The sequence below is a fragment of the Pimephales promelas genome, chromosome 2 (genome assembly GCF_988280905.1).
Source record: "Pimephales promelas chromosome 2, fPimPro1.hap1.1, whole genome shotgun sequence".
NCBI classification, from domain to species: domain Eukaryota; kingdom Metazoa; phylum Chordata; class Actinopteri; order Cypriniformes; family Leuciscidae; genus Pimephales; species Pimephales promelas.
Window position 1 is genome coordinate 657,193 of NC_142770.1, and position 20,492 is coordinate 677,684.

At 39.2% G+C, this 20,492-nt stretch overlaps 1 protein-coding gene and 1 long non-coding RNA gene across 3 annotated transcripts in view; one reads left to right on the plus strand and one right to left on the minus strand.

The window, feature by feature from the left end:
* The first annotated feature begins 374 nt into the window (after window positions 1–374).
* Window positions 375–8,097, plus strand: LOC120486534 (uncharacterized). Of its 2 annotated transcripts, none has more exons than XR_016169327.1 (4): window positions 375–1,170; window positions 1,264–1,306; window positions 1,443–1,463; window positions 5,896–5,985. It is a non-coding gene; the product is annotated as an uncharacterized LOC120486534 (long non-coding RNA). The 2 variants fall into 2 exon arrangements; XR_016169326.1 differs by lacking the exon at window positions 5,896–5,985 and adding an exon at window positions 7,993–8,097 and having other exon boundaries at window positions 383–1,170.
* cacna1sa (calcium voltage-gated channel subunit alpha1 Sa) overlaps window positions 2,467–20,492 on the minus strand; it is a 28,138-nt gene continuing 10,112 nt past the window's right edge. Inside the window, exons 15-43 of the mRNA XM_039682611.2 lie at window positions 20,342–20,441; window positions 20,164–20,233; window positions 19,954–20,086; window positions 19,671–19,800; window positions 18,708–18,767; window positions 18,513–18,619; window positions 18,294–18,381; window positions 18,113–18,220; window positions 17,977–18,029; window positions 17,736–17,882; window positions 16,933–17,134; window positions 15,420–15,578; window positions 15,043–15,153; window positions 14,386–14,469; window positions 13,068–13,115; window positions 12,270–12,296; window positions 12,071–12,196; window positions 11,829–11,894; window positions 9,707–9,798; window positions 9,454–9,613; window positions 9,118–9,245; window positions 8,785–8,881; window positions 8,361–8,463; window positions 8,024–8,125; window positions 7,404–7,537; window positions 5,889–6,014; window positions 3,474–3,655; window positions 2,949–3,030; window positions 2,467–2,871 (exon numbers count right to left, since the gene is read on the minus strand). Coding sequence (XP_039538545.2) covers window positions 2,662–2,871; window positions 2,949–3,030; window positions 3,474–3,655; window positions 5,889–6,014; window positions 7,404–7,537; window positions 8,024–8,125; window positions 8,361–8,463; window positions 8,785–8,881; window positions 9,118–9,245; window positions 9,454–9,613; window positions 9,707–9,798; window positions 11,829–11,894; window positions 12,071–12,196; window positions 12,270–12,296; window positions 13,068–13,115; window positions 14,386–14,469; window positions 15,043–15,153; window positions 15,420–15,578; window positions 16,933–17,134; window positions 17,736–17,882; window positions 17,977–18,029; window positions 18,113–18,220; window positions 18,294–18,381; window positions 18,513–18,619; window positions 18,708–18,767; window positions 19,671–19,800; window positions 19,954–20,086; window positions 20,164–20,233; window positions 20,342–20,441 — 3,235 coding nt within the window. The 3' untranslated portion in view covers window positions 2,467–2,661. The remainder of the gene's footprint in view (window positions 2,872–2,948; window positions 3,031–3,473; window positions 3,656–5,888; window positions 6,015–7,403; window positions 7,538–8,023; window positions 8,126–8,360; window positions 8,464–8,784; window positions 8,882–9,117; window positions 9,246–9,453; window positions 9,614–9,706; window positions 9,799–11,828; window positions 11,895–12,070; window positions 12,197–12,269; window positions 12,297–13,067; window positions 13,116–14,385; window positions 14,470–15,042; window positions 15,154–15,419; window positions 15,579–16,932; window positions 17,135–17,735; window positions 17,883–17,976; window positions 18,030–18,112; window positions 18,221–18,293; window positions 18,382–18,512; window positions 18,620–18,707; window positions 18,768–19,670; window positions 19,801–19,953; window positions 20,087–20,163; window positions 20,234–20,341; window positions 20,442–20,492) is intronic.

Consider the following 20,492-nt stretch of genomic DNA (forward strand, 5'->3'; position numbering starts at 1 on the left):
TGAGCAAAATCAACGTTGTTTCAATGTCATGAGAGACGTCGTTTCCACGTTGATTCAATGTCAGTTTGCTGTCTGGGATGTTATGCTAAGATTATATTTTTCTTAGTTATGTTAATTATAAATGGATAACATGGGGGAGGGGGATCTCTGTGACAAATTATATATTAAATAATAATGATAATAAACAGCTTGCTTTCTGCTGAGGTGGACGTTATTAAATTTAGTTCATGATTATGGAAAAAAAGTTATTGTGGAGTTCATGAGACCAGGACCTCATATCAATAAAATAATTTTTTTTTTTTTTTAAATAATGCTTGAAGAAGAAAAAAAAAACATTAACAACAATAATTGTCATAACATACTACAACAAAACTCCAGAGTCCTTTCAGTCCAGATTTAAAAAAACAACAAAAAAACGTCTGTTTGTTTCACGATGACTATCGCGATCTGCGATATGACGTCACAACGATCATTCGTGGATTCTCGTGAAAGCGGACACGCCGCGCGCCGGTATCTCGCGCACAAACCTTCCGTAAACTGAATAAATTGATGCGTTTCACTCTTGAATTCGGCTAAATGTACAGTGAAAGGCGTAAAGATAGAGAATTAAAGTCTCAAATTTTAAATAGGTACAATCGTTGATCTTCCAAGACAATGTGGATTTTATACATAAGAAAACTAGATAGCGATTATGTCTGCTTAGGAAGTTAAGAAATTTTGACATTGAAAGGAGGATCTTAAGCATTGTTTATAGATCAATGATTGAAAGTGTTTTAACTTAATATTGTTTCATGGTATCTAACACGAGTAATCAATGAAGCAAAACTTGGAACTCCTAATCAGATGATAACATTACTGCCAGCCAGGTGGTGGTTAATTAATTTAATTAACGAGATGAACGCGTTCCTCGCTGACAAGACGACTCCACTTGTTTCTTCAGAGCCCTTTCACCGCTGCTTTTGTTTCCAGGTTTAGTCATTAGATGCGTGTGGCTCTTTTTGTCTTGGTTTCTTGTGTGTTAACTGAAGTTCACTACCGGCTCCTCGGGTAGATGGAGATTCGGTGCTGAAGGTCTCCAGAGCGACTGAAGAAAGCAAAATCATGTTCAGACGTTACTTATCTTTGACCTTCATCCAAACAGACAAACCGATTTACAATCCAGACAAACGGGTGAGCTGTGAATGACCCTTGGGTGAAGCTATCATCTTCAAATGCATTATGCAATATATGTGAGTTTGTTGGTCTCTTTGCAGTTAATTTCAGAGTTGTCTCCATGGATCCCAAATCTGAGCCTTTTGATCAAATGGTAAGAGCAATGTTTCACCATTTTGAGTGTTCTGACCATAAATGAAAAGCAAATTAAATGCAGGTTCTCTTAAGATGCAGAAATTTCAACTTCAATGACTGCTTTTAAATGTTTATTATTCCTGTCTGTCTTGCAGTACAGTCTGGTCGTGGTGGAGGTGAGTAAGCCCTTGAATCGAGCCAATGCATAATCTTATACACCCATTTCTATGCAAGAATGATAAATGAGGGCCATTGAGTTAATAACTTAATATTTAATAATACGTAAATACATCAAACAAAAACAGGTAAGTTGATCATTTCGAGTAAAACAATGTTCAGGTTATCCGTAGCACACGTAGAAATGCTATTTTCACATTCAAGTTTACTCACAGTTTTTAATCGATAAGAAACTGTAGTCACTTTTCAGTGGTGTTTAGTTGGGAAATATGTTGTCGTCTTTTAATTTTTCACATTTGCTATGAAATATAGTCAACATTTGATGTGAATCTAAACCTTTCATCAAATTAATACATTAATTCTGAACAATACCTGTTTTTGTCTTTTTTTTTTTGATCCCCTTCAAATGTGAAACAAAAAGTCTATAGCATATATTCACCATTTTGAATAATATTGTCACCGTCGGGCGAAAACCTCACATATTTCACCGAACAATTTTATTTTTCATACATTATTGTTATTGGTCAGAGTCAGACTGTACATTTATCTGTGGGGGGTTTACGCAAATGTTTAAACGAGGGAAAGTATTAATTTGTGACTAAATCTCATAACATCATTGGATCCTCAAACTGTCAGTCAAACCTCATTACTCCGCCCCCTGTATCAGTGCTGCACTTTCTGCTTGTTTGCAATGCAACAGTAAATGGATCTGGTTTTTGAATACCGATAGCATTTACTTTACTCAATAAACTATCTATCTATCTATCTATCTATCTATCTATCTATCTATCTATCTATCTATCTATCTATCTATCTATCTATCTATCTATCTATCTATCTATCTATCTATCTATCTATCTATCTATCTATCTATCTATCTATCTATCTATCTAGGCTAATGTTTTATGTATTTGAGGAGCGGAAATGAGTGTCTTAGTCTATATTTGCCATAGCCGATACTGCCTTAAATTTCCTGAAAAGTGTTTGGATATATGAGGTTTCCATCTAACGGTGGCAATATGTATAATATATTTAATTCACCATATTATTATATATTCTAACCCATTATCAGTGTTTTTTTTTCAATATGTTGGCACACTTCTGCTGTACTGGCTCATAAAACAGTCCACATGGTTATATCAGAGTCCTGAATCGTGAATGTCTTCTTTTGGCCTTTACTCCGCTCAGACGAATATATTACACCTGACAGTGTGTTGAGTCTAGACGACACGTTACTGTCTTCCTCTTTCTGAACAAACACCGTCCTTTACGTTTATTAAGAATGGCTGTTGATTTCTTCTCCAGCGCGGCGAGATCAACGTTCAACGCCTCCGCCATTTCAGCCTTCGTGACCGACACAAAATGGCCGTCGCTGGCGAGACTCTCCAAACCTCCAGCGATCAGAGCCTGAGGAACAAAACCAGAAGAAAATGTGAAACTCATTTCAGTTTTATTTCACTGCCATAGGGAAGATTTGATCTCACCGATTGGATGAGGAACTCGGCTGCGCTCACTGGACCGTTCTGTCTGGATGCACTGATGCATGATGGGAAATGTAGTCCACATCTGCTCCAAGAAAGAGATCAGCTTCATCATTATCGTCACAACCACATACACTCAGCTTAAAGTCTCTGTCTATGTGTCTGTGGTGTTTTTAATATGCTTTAACCGTGTGTAAGTTGATAAGTGGACGGCATTGCTGAGTATTTCCTCCTTAAAACTGCAGTGAATCAAAGACGGTCTCAAAAACACGCTTTGGTGTTTCTGACGTCACAAACCACCTTGTAACCAATCAGATCAACGTGTGATCAACAACCAGTGGATCTCTGAGTGAGTGGAGGCGGGGCTCATCTGCATATCCATAGAACTGCGCATACTAAACGAGGCGAGTTACATTCAAGATATTTTAAGGCATGACGAATTTTTGTTTGTGGAAAAAACGTTTAAATATGACATTTTGATGATGAAAGATGAGTTTAAGGGTTTACGGGACTTTAAATGACGCTCACCTCTGTGGGGGTCTGTGATTGTTTGTGTTGTTGTTATTGGTATTTGCGTGGTAATGAGCATATGAGGCCTCGGTCTCGTCTGCGATCTGTAGGGGGCGCTGGCTGGTCATCTGGGTGGGGGAGTGGGTTCCTCTCTCCATAGCGAATGGATCCACGTGGTTTCCAAACAGGCCGCCTGCTCTCTGTTGAACCGAAGAAGAGCATTAATCCTTCTCAATCTCATCTGCCATCTCTGGGGGTCTCGTTTATAAAACTATGAGTGTGTAGGATCCTCACTAAAAGTCGACATGCGTCAAAAGCCAAATAATCAGACTTATGAAAGTGTGTGTACGCCAGAACCTGCGCTAAATCCACTTTATAAACCCGTCAGAGGAAGATTGTGAACATGCGAGGCGCAAACCTCTGACGGGTTTATAAAGTAAACAAATACCATACATGACCCAGATAGCAAACTGACATTGAATCAACGTTGATCTGACATTGTTTTGCTCATCGAATTAACGTTGAACCAACGTCAGACGCGTCATTCTTTCAAAACTAACGGAAAATCAACTTGAAATCAACGCGTTGTTTCAACGTTATGAAAGCAAACCAATTTTCGATTTTTATTTAGCTTTGAAGAATGCCGCGTCTGACGTTGGTTCAACGTTAATTCGATGAGCAAAATCAACGTTGTTTCAATGTCATGAGAGACGTCGTTTCCACGTTGATTCAATGTCAGTTTGCTGTCTGGGGAGCTTACAACGCCTCGTTTACTCGTTTAATATCATTTGCATATGCATATTCATCCACGTGTAATATTAGTGAAGATGACAAAGAAATTGTTCAAAACAAGTTTTAACTTTTATTTTGTTTGGATATTGCCTTCTGGGATTTGATCCCCGCTTGGGGTTAAACCAGTGCTTCCCAACCCTGTTCCTGGCGGCACACCAACACTGCAAATATTCAAGTGTTGCCAACTTGGCGACTTTGTCGCTATATTTAGCGAGTATTCAGACCCCCCTAGCGACAAATTTTAAAAAAAGCGACTAGCGACAAATCTAGCGACTTTTTCTGGTGTTATTAGAGACTTTTGGAGACTCTCTGATGTGAAATCACATATTGTTTTTCCTCATCTCAACGAGCAGCGGGTGCTGCCGTGGGTCCCACCCCGTCCCAAATCACTCACAGGTGGCCCAGTCCTCGCGCAGCAGCCCCTCCCAGCTGTAGACAGAGCAGGAGATGTTCTCATCCGCGTACAAACTGCAAAACAACCCAGATAGCAAACTGACATTGAATCAACGTGGAAATATGACATCGAAACAACGTTGATCTGACATTGTTTTGCTCATCGAATTAACGTTGAACCAACGTCAGACGCGTCATTCTTTCAAAACTAACGGAAAATCAACTTGAAATCAACGCGTTGTTTCAACGTTATGAAAGCAAACCAATTTTCAATTTCATTTAGCTTTGAAGAATGGCGCGTCTGACGTTGGTTCAACGTTAATTCGATGAGCAAAATCAACGTTGTTTCAATGTCACGAGAGACGTCGTTTCCACGTTGATTCAATGTCAGTTTGCTGTCTGGGAATCGCGCAAATGACTCGCTATTTTTAGCGACTTTTCAGACCCCGACTTTTTGCTTTTCTCCCTTTGCTTTCATTCACTCTACGTCTACCCTGTTTAGTGAATGGCTGAGAGGAGCAGATCATCTGTTGAACGCCACTGACAGAGGTGAATGAGCAGTGTTTTCCCACGGACCTATCACTTATCTGCTTTCTTTAAATAATAATGTTTTTTATTTAAACAAATTAGTTTCCTTTCTTTTCTTGTGCTTGCTGTATTACTTTTTTTGTCATTCACTGTAATATATCACTCGTTTTGTGTGACAAAAATATATAGGAAATGAGAACAGCTTTATTTTACATTCGTCTATATTATATTATAATATATTAAATACAATATGTGAGCTGAGCATTAATTTATAGAAAAAACACATTAGGCAAGCGGAACGCAAGTACGACGCGATGACGTCACGAATATGATTAACATTTGACGTCATCTAGCGACTTTTAGGGAAGGCGTTAGCTACTTTCATTTGAAAATAGTTGGCAACACTGCGCGTATTCTTTGTCACACCTCATTTAACTCGTCAGCTCACAATGAGTTATGGGTTAATGAGCTGATGAGTTGAATCAGGTGTGTTTGATTAGGGAGACAAAGAATACGCGCAGTGTTGGTGTGCCGCCAGGAACAGGGTTGGGAAGCACAATCTAAACTACAAGCCAAATAAGCAAGATGGCAGGCCCAACCTTTCTAAAAAGTGGCATTGTAACATAACATAAAATGATGGTCTACTCTGGGATTGGGGGGGATGTAAAACACTTTATCGCCCTAACGCACGGGTTATAATCTGTTCTGTTCTGCACCCACCCTGTAGATGCCGTCCTCTCCGGCCTCGTCCATCGCTCGGTCCATCTCCTCCTCGTTCAGCAGGTCTCCAGAGATCGCCCTCTGCAGTTCAGGAGCGGCTTCTTCCTCGATGCTCCTCAGACCCGCCTGAGAGGGAGAGAGAGAGACCGGCTTGAGATGATTTCCATTGTTTGAAATCCAGTCATAATATTGAGTGGTCGTGCAACACTCTCTCGTTTTCCCCTGAGACAAGAGAGAAATCCGCTATTTACTTTTTCACTTCCTCCTACAATGACGCAAAACTCGTCATTTCATGTCATTGTAGGAGGAAGTGTAAGAGAGAGCGATTTCTGTAAAGACTACAAGCACTAGATCCCGCCCATAGGGGGTTGGGCCTAATGCGCTAACAGACCAATCACAGATCAGTGCCAGTGCGTTTGATTTCACCGGCAGAAACTTTTTGAAAATAAGGACTGAGGTGCTGAATACGCAGACGGATGCATTATGGGTAGGGTTGGGTACGCGGTGCCAATTGGGAACCGGTTCCGACTTAAACGGTAATAACCAGACCCAATAAGAACGAAAATTTCAGTACCTGAGTCTCTGTGTCATGAGGCACACACATGCAACGTCTGATAGCGAGGAGATTAATTAAGATGCCTCAAGACATAACGCTCCAAGGTTTGGTTACAAGGTTCACGTGTAAAATTACGCGTCAGAGTAAGCCTTGACGCTCTTACGTCGTCATATATTAGCGCGCATTTTCTGATTTCATTGTGCGAAATGATTTCCAGAGTGGAGCTCAACTTTATTCTACAGTGATGGGCGGAGCAGTGGGAGTTGCCTGCGGAGCTGAGCAGTGCAATGCACTATGGGGATTGTTGTCTACAATCCACAAGCACTAAAAAATTATTTTCTCGGCCAAGAAGGACCCAAATTAGAAATTTATGATCTTATTCTACTACACATATGACCCAATTTGAATATATATTCATGTCTCCACCGGTGGAAAATCTGAAGTCTTTGATCGTTAGATTGACGTTATGTCTGTCAGAAGAGTTGAGTTCTCTTACAACGGCCGTCAAATTGTCTTCGATTTTCAAGGCAAGCCGTGACCAAAAACATTAGAAGTTTCTTTGTAGCCACTATTTCAGTCCCGCATGTTACGCATTGATTGATTGATTGATTGAATGAAATTCGTCTGAAATAATTCAGTATTTTCAGAATCATGAATATTGTTATTCTGGTGTCTCTATTGTCTGAAGTCCAAGACTATTCATTTACACACACAATGTAACGCCAAATTTAGTCTTGGAGTATCGCAATTAATATGGTAGCGTGAGTTCAGTATGTCGAACCGGGACGTCAGGCTATCGTTACACCCCTAATCGCCACTTACATTAAATGAATGCAGAATCGTTCTCGCGTTTAGGTGATTTTTTTGTTATTGACGTTATAATCCGGGAAAAGTAGAATGCTCTTTCACGTGCCCCGGACACAAGCGTTCATGTCTGATGGTAGTGTGCATGCTGAGACCTGTATCTCCGTGGTGTTTTTGTTTTTCTTGTTCGGCCGGTATCCGTAATATTCCTCCTGTCGCTTCATGAACTTCCGGAAGTGGTCCTGGATCAGGAATGTGGCGTAAAACTTCCCCACGGTCACCTCATCATCTGTGGTTCAAGAAGCAAACGTTTAATCGTTAGTTTAAAGCCCCGTAAAGGGTTGTCGTTTTCCTGGAAATGCGAGTTCATGTTATTCCCAAACATGTGTTTTCCCTCGTTCCGGGTCCAAAATGTCCCGTCCCGCTTGTGAATCTCTCACTATGTTATAATATCACCAAATATGGGATTCAGTCAACTTTTTTTTGTTCTCAATTCAGACAGGTTTTGTATTTCTTTGTGGATGTGATCGATCGTGGGCCTCGTTGATTTGTCCTCATGCTCCTCAGTTTTTTAAGTGAAGATCAATGAGGCCTACGATCAATCAGATCCAAAGCCAAACTCACACAGCCTGTGCTAATTGAAAGAAAACAGGTTAACAAAAGGACAATGTTCATTAGCATTCACTGGAGATTCATTTTTGACCCGGAACGAGTTTTAATAATGCCGATATCATCTCATTGCAGTTTATTATTCAGTGTAATCGAGAGATCTGACCTCCGATTGGCGGGATGACCTGGTCTAGCAGTTTCATACTGGTGCGTTTCCAGATCTTCTTAATAATCGCACGCAGCTCCTCATTGGCCTGCTCAAAATTACCTGACGAATGGAAGAATCAGAGAATTCAGGCTTTAATGGGTAAATATTGCCATTATTATTTTAAATATTCACTGAAAACCGTTTGTAGTACGTTTCTAGTAAAAATGTCACGTGATCCTTTAAATTAAATGTGAAATGTCGAAGTAGAAAGACTAAAATAGTATTTTTTAATGACTGAAACTTTAAAGAATCATTTTTTTTTTGCTGTGTATTAAATAATAAATAACGCCACAACCTTCGGTTTTGATTTTCAGTGCCGTCCTGACCAGAGCGAACAGCGTGGCGTTAAACGTCACCGTCCCGTCGCTGTTCAGAGGCATGTTCATAGAAATCAGCCTCTGGAAACAAACATATAAAGATGTAAAGATGCTTGGGCCAGCAGTTTATGAATTAGGGATGCACCGATATGAACGTTTTGGCCGATACCGATAACCGATATTTTTTATATTTAAAAACCGATAACCGATATATTGGCTGATAAATCATTTTTTTATATAGGTTTTGAGAGCCTGATTACACAAACAAAAGCCTCACCATTTAATAATTAGGGCAAATGTTTTTATCAGGCCGATAACGTTAAAAATTAACGTTTATTGGCAGATACCGATATGGTGGCCGATATATCCTGCATCCCTAGTATGAATGTGTTTGTGTCTCACTTTGCAAGCAACACGATGGGGGCAGAACTTCCCGAAGCCGAGCGGCGGCTGTATTCTCCTCAGCAGCGTCACCACGTCCAGGTGCTTAATGCGCCCCCTGCCGAATAACACAGGAATTACACCGATAATCGTTTCATGTTGATATTAAAGTCGGCATTTGAGCTTGATTGTGTCCGTAAGGAGTTGATTAGACGGTTGTGGTCTGCTATTGGTGGATCTCCTGTGAGTGACGGGTTATAGCTCCGCCCACATCATCAGAGGGAGGGAGGTTATTTTGACTCAAGATTACAAGGAACATGAATTTAAAACAATTTATAATAACACTTTGCTCACGTCGCCTCAGGGTCGTATTCAGCCCAGATCTTCTTAAACTCGTCTAGATGATGCGGCCCCAGTATCGACCAATCACGGGTCAGATAGTCAAAGTTGTCCATGATCACGGCCACAAATAGATTAATGATCTGCGATGGAAAACATTAAGTGTAATTAACGCGCGTGTCTATGCGTGTACCCTCAACAGACACCTTCAGCATTTCCCACATTATCACATACCAGTTTAGCTCAACCACTTACATAAATGAATATAGTGTCCTGATCACACTAGTGGAAAAATATCAAAAATGATATCTGCTGTCTGTAGTGTGTGTGTGTGTGTGTGTGTGTGCTCACCAGAAAAGCGCAGAGCATGTAAAAGCTCATGAAGTACAGGACGGCGAACCCAGAGCCGCATGTGAACTCTTCTCCAGGGAGGTAATCTGACTTTGGGTCACAGCGCTGACCGTACAAACAACCCAACATGATCTCCTGCCAGCTCTCACCTGTGGCACACCTGTGGACAGGTGTGTGTCTTTACACTCATGCTCATAAAACACACACACACACACACACACACACACACACAGCGAGGCCTCACTGTTACTACCTGAATAGCACTAGAACGGCTTGAGGAAACGTCTGGAAGTTGTTGTTCCGGTTGATCACCGTACCGTCTAGTAATGCGATTTTGCCGAAGACCTGATAAAGGAGAATCACATCATCATTAGTGTGAAGCTGAATATACAGTACTGAATATTTTTGAGTTTTTATCAAAAATGTATGATCTTCGTTATTCCAAACTTTTGACTGCCAGTGTATCGCAAGCTGCATTTCTGAAAATATGCACGATGGAAACACGTCAATTTCGTACAAAACCGCCTTGAACCGCAACCGAGGAACAAATTACAAGAATAAAATCGAAATATTTTGGCAATGCCATGTTGGTAGATTAGCAATATTATGACTTTATTCTCATAATGTTTCGACTTGAATCACTAAAAATTTCAACTTTATTCTCTTAAATGTTTCTCAATTTTTTTTGCCATTAATGCTCGGAAAACACACCAACGTCTCCTTCCATTAAAAGTAACGTCTAGTGAGGTGGCTGGGATATACATAAACCTTCCAACTTCTGTTGCCATAATTGTTGGAATGACTGATCGCAAGAGGGAAAAAAATATGTTTCCGTCGCATAAAATCGGTTAATGCAAATGGAGTTATTTCGTTAGAGATTTTTATTGACATTTAGAAAATATCACAAAAGATTTGTGCAAATTTGTAATGGAAATGTCTTTTCGCTAGAGTATTTTATAGACATTTAGAAAATATCGCAAAAGATTTGTAATGGAAAGTCATTTCGCTAGAATTTTTTATTGACATTTAGAAAATATTGCAAAAGATTTGTGCAAATTTGTAATGGAAACGTCATTTCGCAAGAGTATTTTATAGACATTTAGAAAATATTGCAAAAGATTTGTGCAAATCTGTAATGGAAATGTCATTTCGCAAGAGTTTTTAATGGACATTTAGAAAATATTGCAAAAGATTTGTGCAAATTTGTAATGGAAACGTCATTTCGCAAGAGTATTTTATAGACATTTAGAAAATATTGCAAAAGATTTGTGCAAATCTGTAATGGAAACGTCATTTTGAAAGAGTTTTTAATGGACATTTAGAAAATATTGCAAAAGATTTGTGCAAATTTGTATGGAAACGTCATTTCGCAAGAGTTTTTAATGGACATTTAGAAAATATTGCAAAAGATTTGTGCAAATTTGTAATGGAAACGTCATTTCGCAAGAGTATTTTATAGACATTTAGAAAATATTGCAAAAGATTTGTGCAAATCTGTAATGGAAACGTCATTTCGCTACAGTTTTTTTATTAAAGTTTAGAAAATATCTTGAAATATTTTCGCGAATCTGTAATGGAAACGTCAGTTCGCAAGAGTTTTTTATTGAAATTTAGAAAATATTGTAAAAGATTTGCACAAATCTGTTATGGAACAGAGTTTTTTTATTGACATTTAGAAAATAACCCAAACGATTTGTGCAAATTTGTATGGAAACGTCATTTCGCAAGAGTTTTTAATGGACATTTAGAAAATATTACAAAAGATTTGTGCAAATCTGTAATGGAAATGTCATTTCGCAAGAGTTTTTTATAGACATTTAGAAAATATTGCAAAAGATTTGCGCAAATTTGTAATGGAAATGTCATTTTGCTAGAGTTTTTTTAATTGACATTTAGAAAATAACCCAAACGATTTGCGCAAATTTGTATGGAAAAGTCATTTCGCTAGAGTTTTTAATGGACATTTAGAAAATATTGCAAAAGATTTGCACAAATCTGTAATGGAAACGTCATTTCGCTACAGTTTTTTATTAAAGTTTAGAAAATATCTTGAAATATTTTCGCGAATCTGTAATGGAAACGTCAGTTCGCAAGAGTTTTTTATTGAAATTTAGAAAATATTGTAAAAGATTTGCACAAATCTGTTATGGAACAGAGTTTTTTATTGACATTTAGAAAATAACCCAAACGATTTGCGCAAATTTGTATGGAAACGTCATTTCGCAAGAGTTTTTAATGGACATTTAGAAAATATTGCAAAAGATTTGCACAAATCTGTAATGGAAACGTCAGTTCGCAAGAGTTTTTTTTATTGAAATTTAGAAAATATTGTAAAAGATTTGCGCAAATCTGTTATGGAATTGTGTGTATTGGACCTGCATGCCGATGACGGCGTAGATGAAGAACAGCATAACGATGAGGAGAGCCACATAAGGTAAAGCCTGGAAACACACACCAACACCCTCGTTACACACATCTGTGTTACAACACATACCTGTGGCAGAGTATAATTAAATGTATTCTGTGCACATAGTGTTATTTATTTAATGTATGATGCTTTTATGTACGTGACTCTTGTTAATTGTTAATTGTAGGGACAAACAGAGGACCATCAGACCTGGAATGATTTGATGAAGGTCCACAGCAGGTTTCGGATCCCCTCAAAGCGGTTGAGCAGTTTTACCAAACGCATGACGCGGAAAAGCCGGAACAGTGTGATTGACACACTCATGTTCTCGGAGTCCTGAGGAACAAACGCAAGCGCTAAGGAATCCACGGTTAACACCAGCTCATTAATGCACTGAATCTCCACTTACTGCTATGGCTTGCATTGGGTTCACTTCCTGGAACAAGAGAACATATATGGCAGGGATTACACGTTGAATCATTTCACTTGCAAAATCAAAGCGTTGTTTAATTAACCCTTGTGCATCCTTTAAAAAATGTTACACACAGGTCCATTGAGGACAACAATGTCTCACACTCTACAAATTTGGTCTCATTTTAGAGAAGATCCTTGGCAGATTATTTAAGTAAAAAAAGTTATAGAGGTTTAAGTTTATGAACAATATTTTATATAAAATATATATTTTATAAAACATGTTGAACTCTAAAACTGCTAGAAAATCATAAATCTAAACAATTTGCGTTCCAAATTTGAGGTTGATATCTCAAAAAACTGGCTGTTTGAGCGCAGTAACACACTTTCTCCAATAGATGGGACACACACTGATTGGAGTTTTTCTCTCAAATATTACAAGCACACACACAAACCATACTCTGACATTACATGACTCATTACATCTGCATAATTTATCCAATTTCCTCTATAATATGCATAAGCAAAAAACGGCCGTTTTGTCCTGAAGGTCCTGGGAGGAACTATTGTGTGTTACTGGTGCAAAATAGATTTATTAAAGGAAATGGGGGTGAAATATTGAAATTCCAATAAAAATACATGCCTGTACCAATTTTTATGCAGTTAGCATTAACACAGGCAAAATTATCAAGAAAACGAAACTGAGAAATGCCCATAAGGATGCACAAGGGTTAAAGTTGCTGACATGAACTCATTAATGGAGTCATGGATGTAGAATAACAGGATTGGTGTTTACCGAGCAGCCGGTGAGGCAGTAGAGTCCGCCCTGAGCGGCGAGCGCCGTCTGGAGAGAGAGAACCAGTGAAGAAGAGTCTCAGCCAACGTCAGCGACACAACAGGTACAACATGTTCTTACTCACAGTTTCTGTCCAAATATCTAAACAACACCTGCCATTAGGTGTCATGTCTTGTTTTCTGGGGAATTAATCAAAATGATCTGAGTTTGTAAAACAAGTAAAATGATCTGCCTATGGGGTATGAGATGGGGTCTTGGTTCCGTAATAAACCTACCAACGTCTGTTGCCATAATTGTTGGAATGACTGATCGCAAGAGGAAAAAAATAAGTTTCAGTCGCATAAAATCGGTTCATGCAATTGGCGTTATTTCGCTAGAGATTTTTATTGCCATTTAGAAAATATCACAAAAGATTTGAGCAACTTTGTAATGGAAATGTCATTTCGCTAGATTTTTTTATTGACATTTAGAAAATATCGCAAAAGATGTGTGCAAATCTGTGACGGAAACGTCATTTTGCAAGAGTTTATTTATTGAAATTTAGAAAATATCTTGAAAGATTATCGCAAATCTATCGCAAATCTGTAATGGAAACGTCATTTACAAAATATCGCAAAAGATTTGCTTAAATCTGTAACGGAAACGTCATTTCGCAAGAGTTTATTTATTGAAATTTAGAAAATATCTTAAAAGATTATCTCAAATCTGTAACGCAAACGTCATTTCGCAAGAGTTTATTTATTGAAATTTAGAAAATATCTTGAAAGATTATCTCAAATCTGTAACGGAAACGTCATTTCGCAAGAGTTTTTTTTTATTGAAATTTAGAAAATTTGTTGAAAGATTATCGCAAATCTGTAACGGAAATGTCATTTCGCAAGAGTTTTTTATTGACATTTACAAAATATCGCAAAAGATTTGTGCAAATCTGTAATAATGGAAACGTCATTTCGCAAGAGTTTATTTATTAAAATTTAGAAAATATCTTGAAAGATTATCGCAAATCTGTAAAGGAAACGTCATTTCGCAAGAGTTTTTTATTGACATTTACAAAATATCGCAAAAGATTTGCTTAAATCTGTAACAGAAACGTCATTTCGCAAGAGTTTATTTATTGACATTTACAAAATATCGCAAAAGATTTGTGCAAATCTGTAATGGAAACGTCATTTCGCAAGAGTTTTTTTATTGAAATTTAGAAAATATGTTGAAAGATTATCGCAATGGAAACGTCATTCCGCTACATTTTTCAATTAAAGTTTAGAAAATATCTTGAAAGATTGAAGACATATAGTCATGGCATTTAAGTTAAACTCACGTCAATTTCACTCAGCATGACGTCCACAATACTGCCCACCACAATGATGAAGTCAAACACGTTCCAGGGGTCCCCGAAGTAGCCCTGCCATAGACAAGCACCTTTAAATATGGATCCTATTTCATATGAACATTTCATGATCAAACACGTCTTACCACAGTCCTTCTGCGTCTGATTAATAGTTTTATCAAGTATTTTAGTGTAATTGTACAAACGTCCTCCTTCAGCTCGAGCTTCACGTGTCTTTAAATCTGCACTGATTTTTATCAGGTAAATGTAAAAATAACTTTAATATTCTTGGACTGAATCAGCTTCGCTTTACTTGATTATCCAGAGCATCAAATATGATCATCAGGCTTTCGAGGAAGGTCATCCTCAATCATCATTGTATTGCTTTTAAAACATAAGCATTTAAATATCACCTTACTTATATAATATGTGCATAAATATCAATAACTGCCAATAATATGTCTAAGTATCTGCTATAGTGTGATAAAGATCTAATTGGTTTACATTACAAGCGTCAGAATATGCACCAAATTGCACGTTTTTGTTCAGTATCTGAATAAAATGTTGTTTCCCGCCAGTTTCTACAAGGTTAGCATAACTATAAAGTATAAATTAGTGGTTTTCTGGCAGTCTAAATGCAAGACTCACCTTAGCTTTGAAGGCGCCGAGTTTGAGTAGCATTTCCACCGTGAACAGAACCGTGAAGATGACATTCAGCATGTCTGAGAGATCGGTGATGTGGTCCGACTGGTTACAGTGCTGAACGATAAACGCGTTCAGTTCACATTCATCGCGCTTTTCACAACACGCGGCTTTACAGAAAGTGCACGAACACACATTACAGTGATCTACAAAATCACAGTTAGCGAAACATGTTTAATGATTTAATGCAGAAATAAGGAGCTCATTGAAGTCATGAATACTTGTTTACATCTGTCGAAAGTGAGTCAGTCATGATGGAAGAAGAGTGTGATATACACCTAGGATGGATTGAGGGAGCGTAAACCATGCTTGTGTGTTCTCACCTGCATCCCCAGACACATGGTGTTGAGCATGATGAGGAGGAACATCAGGTACTCGAAGTAGCACGAGGTGACGATGTACCACACCTGATACTGATACGGGTTCTTGGGGATGTAGCATCTCAGAGGCCGGGCCTTCAGCGCGTACTGGACACACTGGCGCTGGCGGCGGAAAGGTGCGTTAAAATGTTGCTTAGCATTTATTACTTAAAGCTCACTTGGAAGTTCTTCGATTCCACATCTAACACTACTGGCCTGGGGTACGTTTCCCGAAAGCATTGTTAGCCAACTATGGTCGCAAGTTGTTCGCAATTTCCATTGAACTCTATTGGAAAACGACCATAGTTGGCTACGATGATATCGGGAAACGCACCCCAGACTGATAATATTTAAGCCTGAATGTAAGATAACACTATTTGTTCACTGTAGAAATTAAATATAGTTTCATCTGTTAAAGCTGTATTGTGTTGTGTTATGAACGTTGACGCCAGCCGACAGCAGGAATATGAGGCTACTGTCACTTTAAGAGTCACACATCCGGTGTCTTCCTGTTCACGGATGACAGAACCGAGACGAGACGCGCATTGAAACGAAAGAGGAATCAGTTCGGTGTTCGGCGGTGCGCACAGATATCGTGCGGGTCCCGATCTCGCCTCTTCGTCTGCGTTTAAACCAAGCCCTCAAAAGTGAAGCCAAAACGTCTTGATCGCCCCCCTGTGGTCGGTCTTAGTATAGCTCATAACCCCCGCCTCCCCGTGTTATTCAATGGGACGCGAGACCAACTAAACAATTAAATTACACTTCACATATCCTTTTTCCAAAGATAGTTTCTGTCATTTGCTGTAGTTTCGATCACGTTGACGTAATTTCAAGTGTTCGTTTTTAAAATAAGTTTGTTTTTAGTTAGTTATGTGATGATAAAAACGGTGCTCTGACATCATGATTGACAGGTTCTCTGTGCGAGGTAGTCGGACTTTTTTTTAATAATGTTGATTATGTGGTTAGTAGTTGTATTTTCCTTATTTTAACGAGCTTCTGCAATCAGCGGACATCATTGGAGAGGAACGAAGCAGACAGAGGCCAGTTAAGAAAAGTGCGGGGCGTGTGCTTGCGTTTGATTCAGCGAGAATGGAGGCGTGGCCTTGATTTCGCGGCTTTACTTCCTGCTCACGACTGGTCCCGAAACACGCAAGTGCGCAGACTCAAGTTCAAGATGTCCGCGTCATATCGAGACACTTGCGACTTCAGTTCTCTCTGATGGAAAAGAGCGAAGGGGCGTCGTCCATCTTTTTTTACAGTCTATGGTTTAAACTCGTTTGATTGTGGCAATTGGCAAGACAAAACACGTCCAAACGATAAACTTTGATTAAACTTAGTTAATCCGCGAATCGCACGCGAGCCGAATCCATAAAGATCATGATCCGTTCCACCGCGAGTTGACAAGATTAACCCCTCGGGTGCCGAAACAAGGTATACTCAATGGTATCGAGGCAGTTCATTGGTGCCGAACTCATACCTGGTTTTTGTCCAGCTCGCAGTTCTTGAACTCCTGCTCTCCCTGTTCCTGGAAGGTGACGATAACGAAGCCCACGAAGATGTTCATCATGAAGAAGGCGATGAGGATGAGGTAAACAATGAAGAAGATGGAAATCTCAATGTGGTTGTTGTAAATTGGGCCGACGTTTTCCAGATTCGAGTCGATGGCTTTATATAACAAGCTGTGTAAAGGTAAAATTGGGAGAATGTGTTTGCGCCAACGCTGTATAGACAACAAACATGAAAGGAAGTTGTTCACTTCAGAATTAATTTCCTGATGATTTACTCGCCCCCACGTCATCATTTCTTTTCCATTGAAGAAAGAAAGACATGAACATCTTGGATGACGTGTCTGAGAGTATATTAGTACCTAAATGGTCCATATTAGTACCAAAAGTGTACATATTAGTACCTAAAGTGTACATATTAGTACCTTAAGTGTACATATTGGTACCAAAACTGTACATATTACTACCAAAATGGTACATATTAGTACCAAAAGTGTACATATTAGTACCTAAATGGTACATATTAGTATCTAAATGGTACATATTGGTACCAAAAGTGTACATATTAGAACCGAAATGGTACATATTAGTACCTTAAGTGTACATATTGGCACCAAAACTGTTAGTACCTAAATGGTACATAATAGTACCAAAAGTGTACATATTACTACCAAAACTGTACATATTATACCAAAATGGTACATATTAGTACTAAAAGTGTAAATTATCAGGAAATTTTAATTCTGAAGTGAACTTGTCCTTTAGAAATACTCACTCTGGCCAGCCTTCGAACGTGGAAACGGTGAAGAGAGCCAGCATGCCGTTCAGGATATTGTCGAAGTTTAAGTCGCTGTTCATCCACACGCGTTTCTGGAGCACCATGTCATGAAGAGCGTGTTCCTGGTGTTGAATAAACGTTCCCCTGAGAGCGTCACCGAGAGAGAGAAGAGTTATGTGGATTTGGAGAGTTTGAGATCTCGAAGTGAAGGAGAAATGAATGAAAGTTCAACCCGTACTGGCATTCCTCCGCCGTCATCTTGAGCGGGTCTGTGCAGTAAAAAAACTTCCCCTGCCAGAGAACAGGAAAACATCAACATTAAACACTCTTCTCTGCCGGACACACAGGCTAATGGATGTTGTGACCTCTCTGACCTTGAAAAGCTGGACACCGATGCAGGCGAACATGAAGTCCAAGAGCATGGTGACTAAAACGATGTTTCCGATGGTCTTGATGGCCACAAACACACACTGGACTACATGCTGAGAGACGGCAAAGACAGATAAATGGAGGAACGGGACATGTGTCATGTTGTGTTCTCAAAACTAGACTCACTTTGAGGCCTTTGGCTCGATTAATGGCTCTTAAAGGTCTCAGCACTCGCAGGACCCGGAGGATCTTCACCACCGAGATCGCACTTGATCTAAGGAGAGACATGAGTACTGTAAAAATTAAAAAATCTTAACAACGACTGGTTCGACTGGTAGTGTACATCCACAGCTCCAATAATGGCTGTTTGTATCTAATGTCAGCCATATTGCTTTTTAATCTCACTCCATTCCCATGGACAGCAGGGAGACGCCGACGACGATCAGGTCCAAGATGTTGAAGGAGTTGCGGCAGAAAGACCCCTGGTGTAAGAAGGCGCCGTACGTGGTCATCTGCAGTGGACGAAGAAGAAATGAACCATTCAAAGAATCCAAATATAACAAAACAGCTTTTCTGAACGCACACAAACTCTCGTCTCACCTTGAGCACAATCTCTGCTGTAAACACTGAGGTGAAGACATAATCAGCGTAGGCCAGGACCTGGAGCGGAGAAAGAAAGGGTCGACGACAGCTGCATAAAGAGCGCATATTAGTACCTAAATGGCGCATATTAGTACCAAAAGTGTACATATTAGTACCAAAAGTGTACATATTAGAACTGAAATGGTACATATTAGTACCTTAAGTGTACATATTGGTACCAAAACTGTACATCTTACTACCAAAATGGTACATATTAGTACCAAAAGTGTACATATTAGTACCTAAATGGTACATTTAGTACCAAAAGTGTACGTATTAGTACCTAAAGTGTACATATTGGTACCTAAATGGTACATATTGGTACCAAAAGTGTACATATTAGAACTGAAATGGTACATATAAGTACCTTAAGTGTACATATTGGTACCAAAACTGTACATATTACTACCAAAAGTGTACATATTAGTACCTAAATGGTACAATTCAGTACCAAAAGTGTACTTATTAGTACCTAAAGTGTACATATTAGTACCTAAATGGTACATATTAGTACCAAAATGGTACATATTGGTACCAAAACTGTACATATTACTACCAAAATGGTACATATTGGTACCAAAAGTGTACATATTAGAACTGAAATGGTACATATTAGTACCTTAAATGTACATATTGGTAACAGAAGTGTACATATTAGTACCAAAAGTGTACATATTAGTACCTAAATGGTACATATTGGTACCAAACCTGTACATATTAGTATCTAAATGGTACATATTAGTACCTTAAGTGTACATATTAGCACCAAAACTGTTAGTACCAAAAGTGTACATATTACTACCAAAACTGTACATATTAGTACTAAAAGTAAACCAATTAGAACCTTTTCAAAGGGAACCGTCGCAGTGATGGCTTTTGCTCTATTTTTCTGAGAGATGTGCGAGTGTTGAGATGGGGTACCTGGTTCCTGAAGGACATTGGGTCGATGGGGTCCTCCGCAGCCAGTGAGATACTGCTGAGCAAGATGAAGAGGAGGATGATGTTGGTGAAGGTCGTGGCGTTGATGATGCGATGGCAGAGTTTACGAAACCTGAGCAGAGAGACACGGATAAACAAGCTCCAAATGTGAGCTTTGTATTAGGGTTAGGGTTGGGGATCGTTTGGATTTTAACGAATCCAATTCGTATCGATTCCTAATTCCAATACTTAGGGTGACAAAAAAAAAAACAGGTGATGTTTTCACTTGTTCTGCGGGCCGAAGATGAAGAAGGAACTGGCCTCTGGCATCGGCACCACGGTCTCCTTCAGCTGCAGGTCTGCCATTGGACGAGGCCGAGGGCTGAGGGGAATCTCTGGCTCCTCCTCCTCATCGTCACCTGACCACGTCATCACAACGTCAGCGGGAAAACATACGAACTGAATAAACTAAGCTAAATGATCCTTTATGCTTTACCTGGGAAATCAGCTGGAGGAAATGGATCTTTAATCTCGTTCACGTTTGATTCGAATTCATCAACTTTGAGCTGTAGATTAATATAAAGAAACACATAAATCAGAGTACTAATTGATTATCTTAAATATGCTAAAATTGGTGCGTTGGCATATACTGATGTGATTCTCTCAGTTTTGACCTTGGCTGTGGTGGGAATGCCGTCAATCTTGGCTCTCTGCTCGGCGAGTTTCTTGGCCAGCATGGCCTTTTCTTCCTCGCCCTTGTCGGGTAGGTTTTCTCTACAGCGAGAAAAACAATGCGTCAGAAATTTCGTCAGTTCCTCAGCTCAT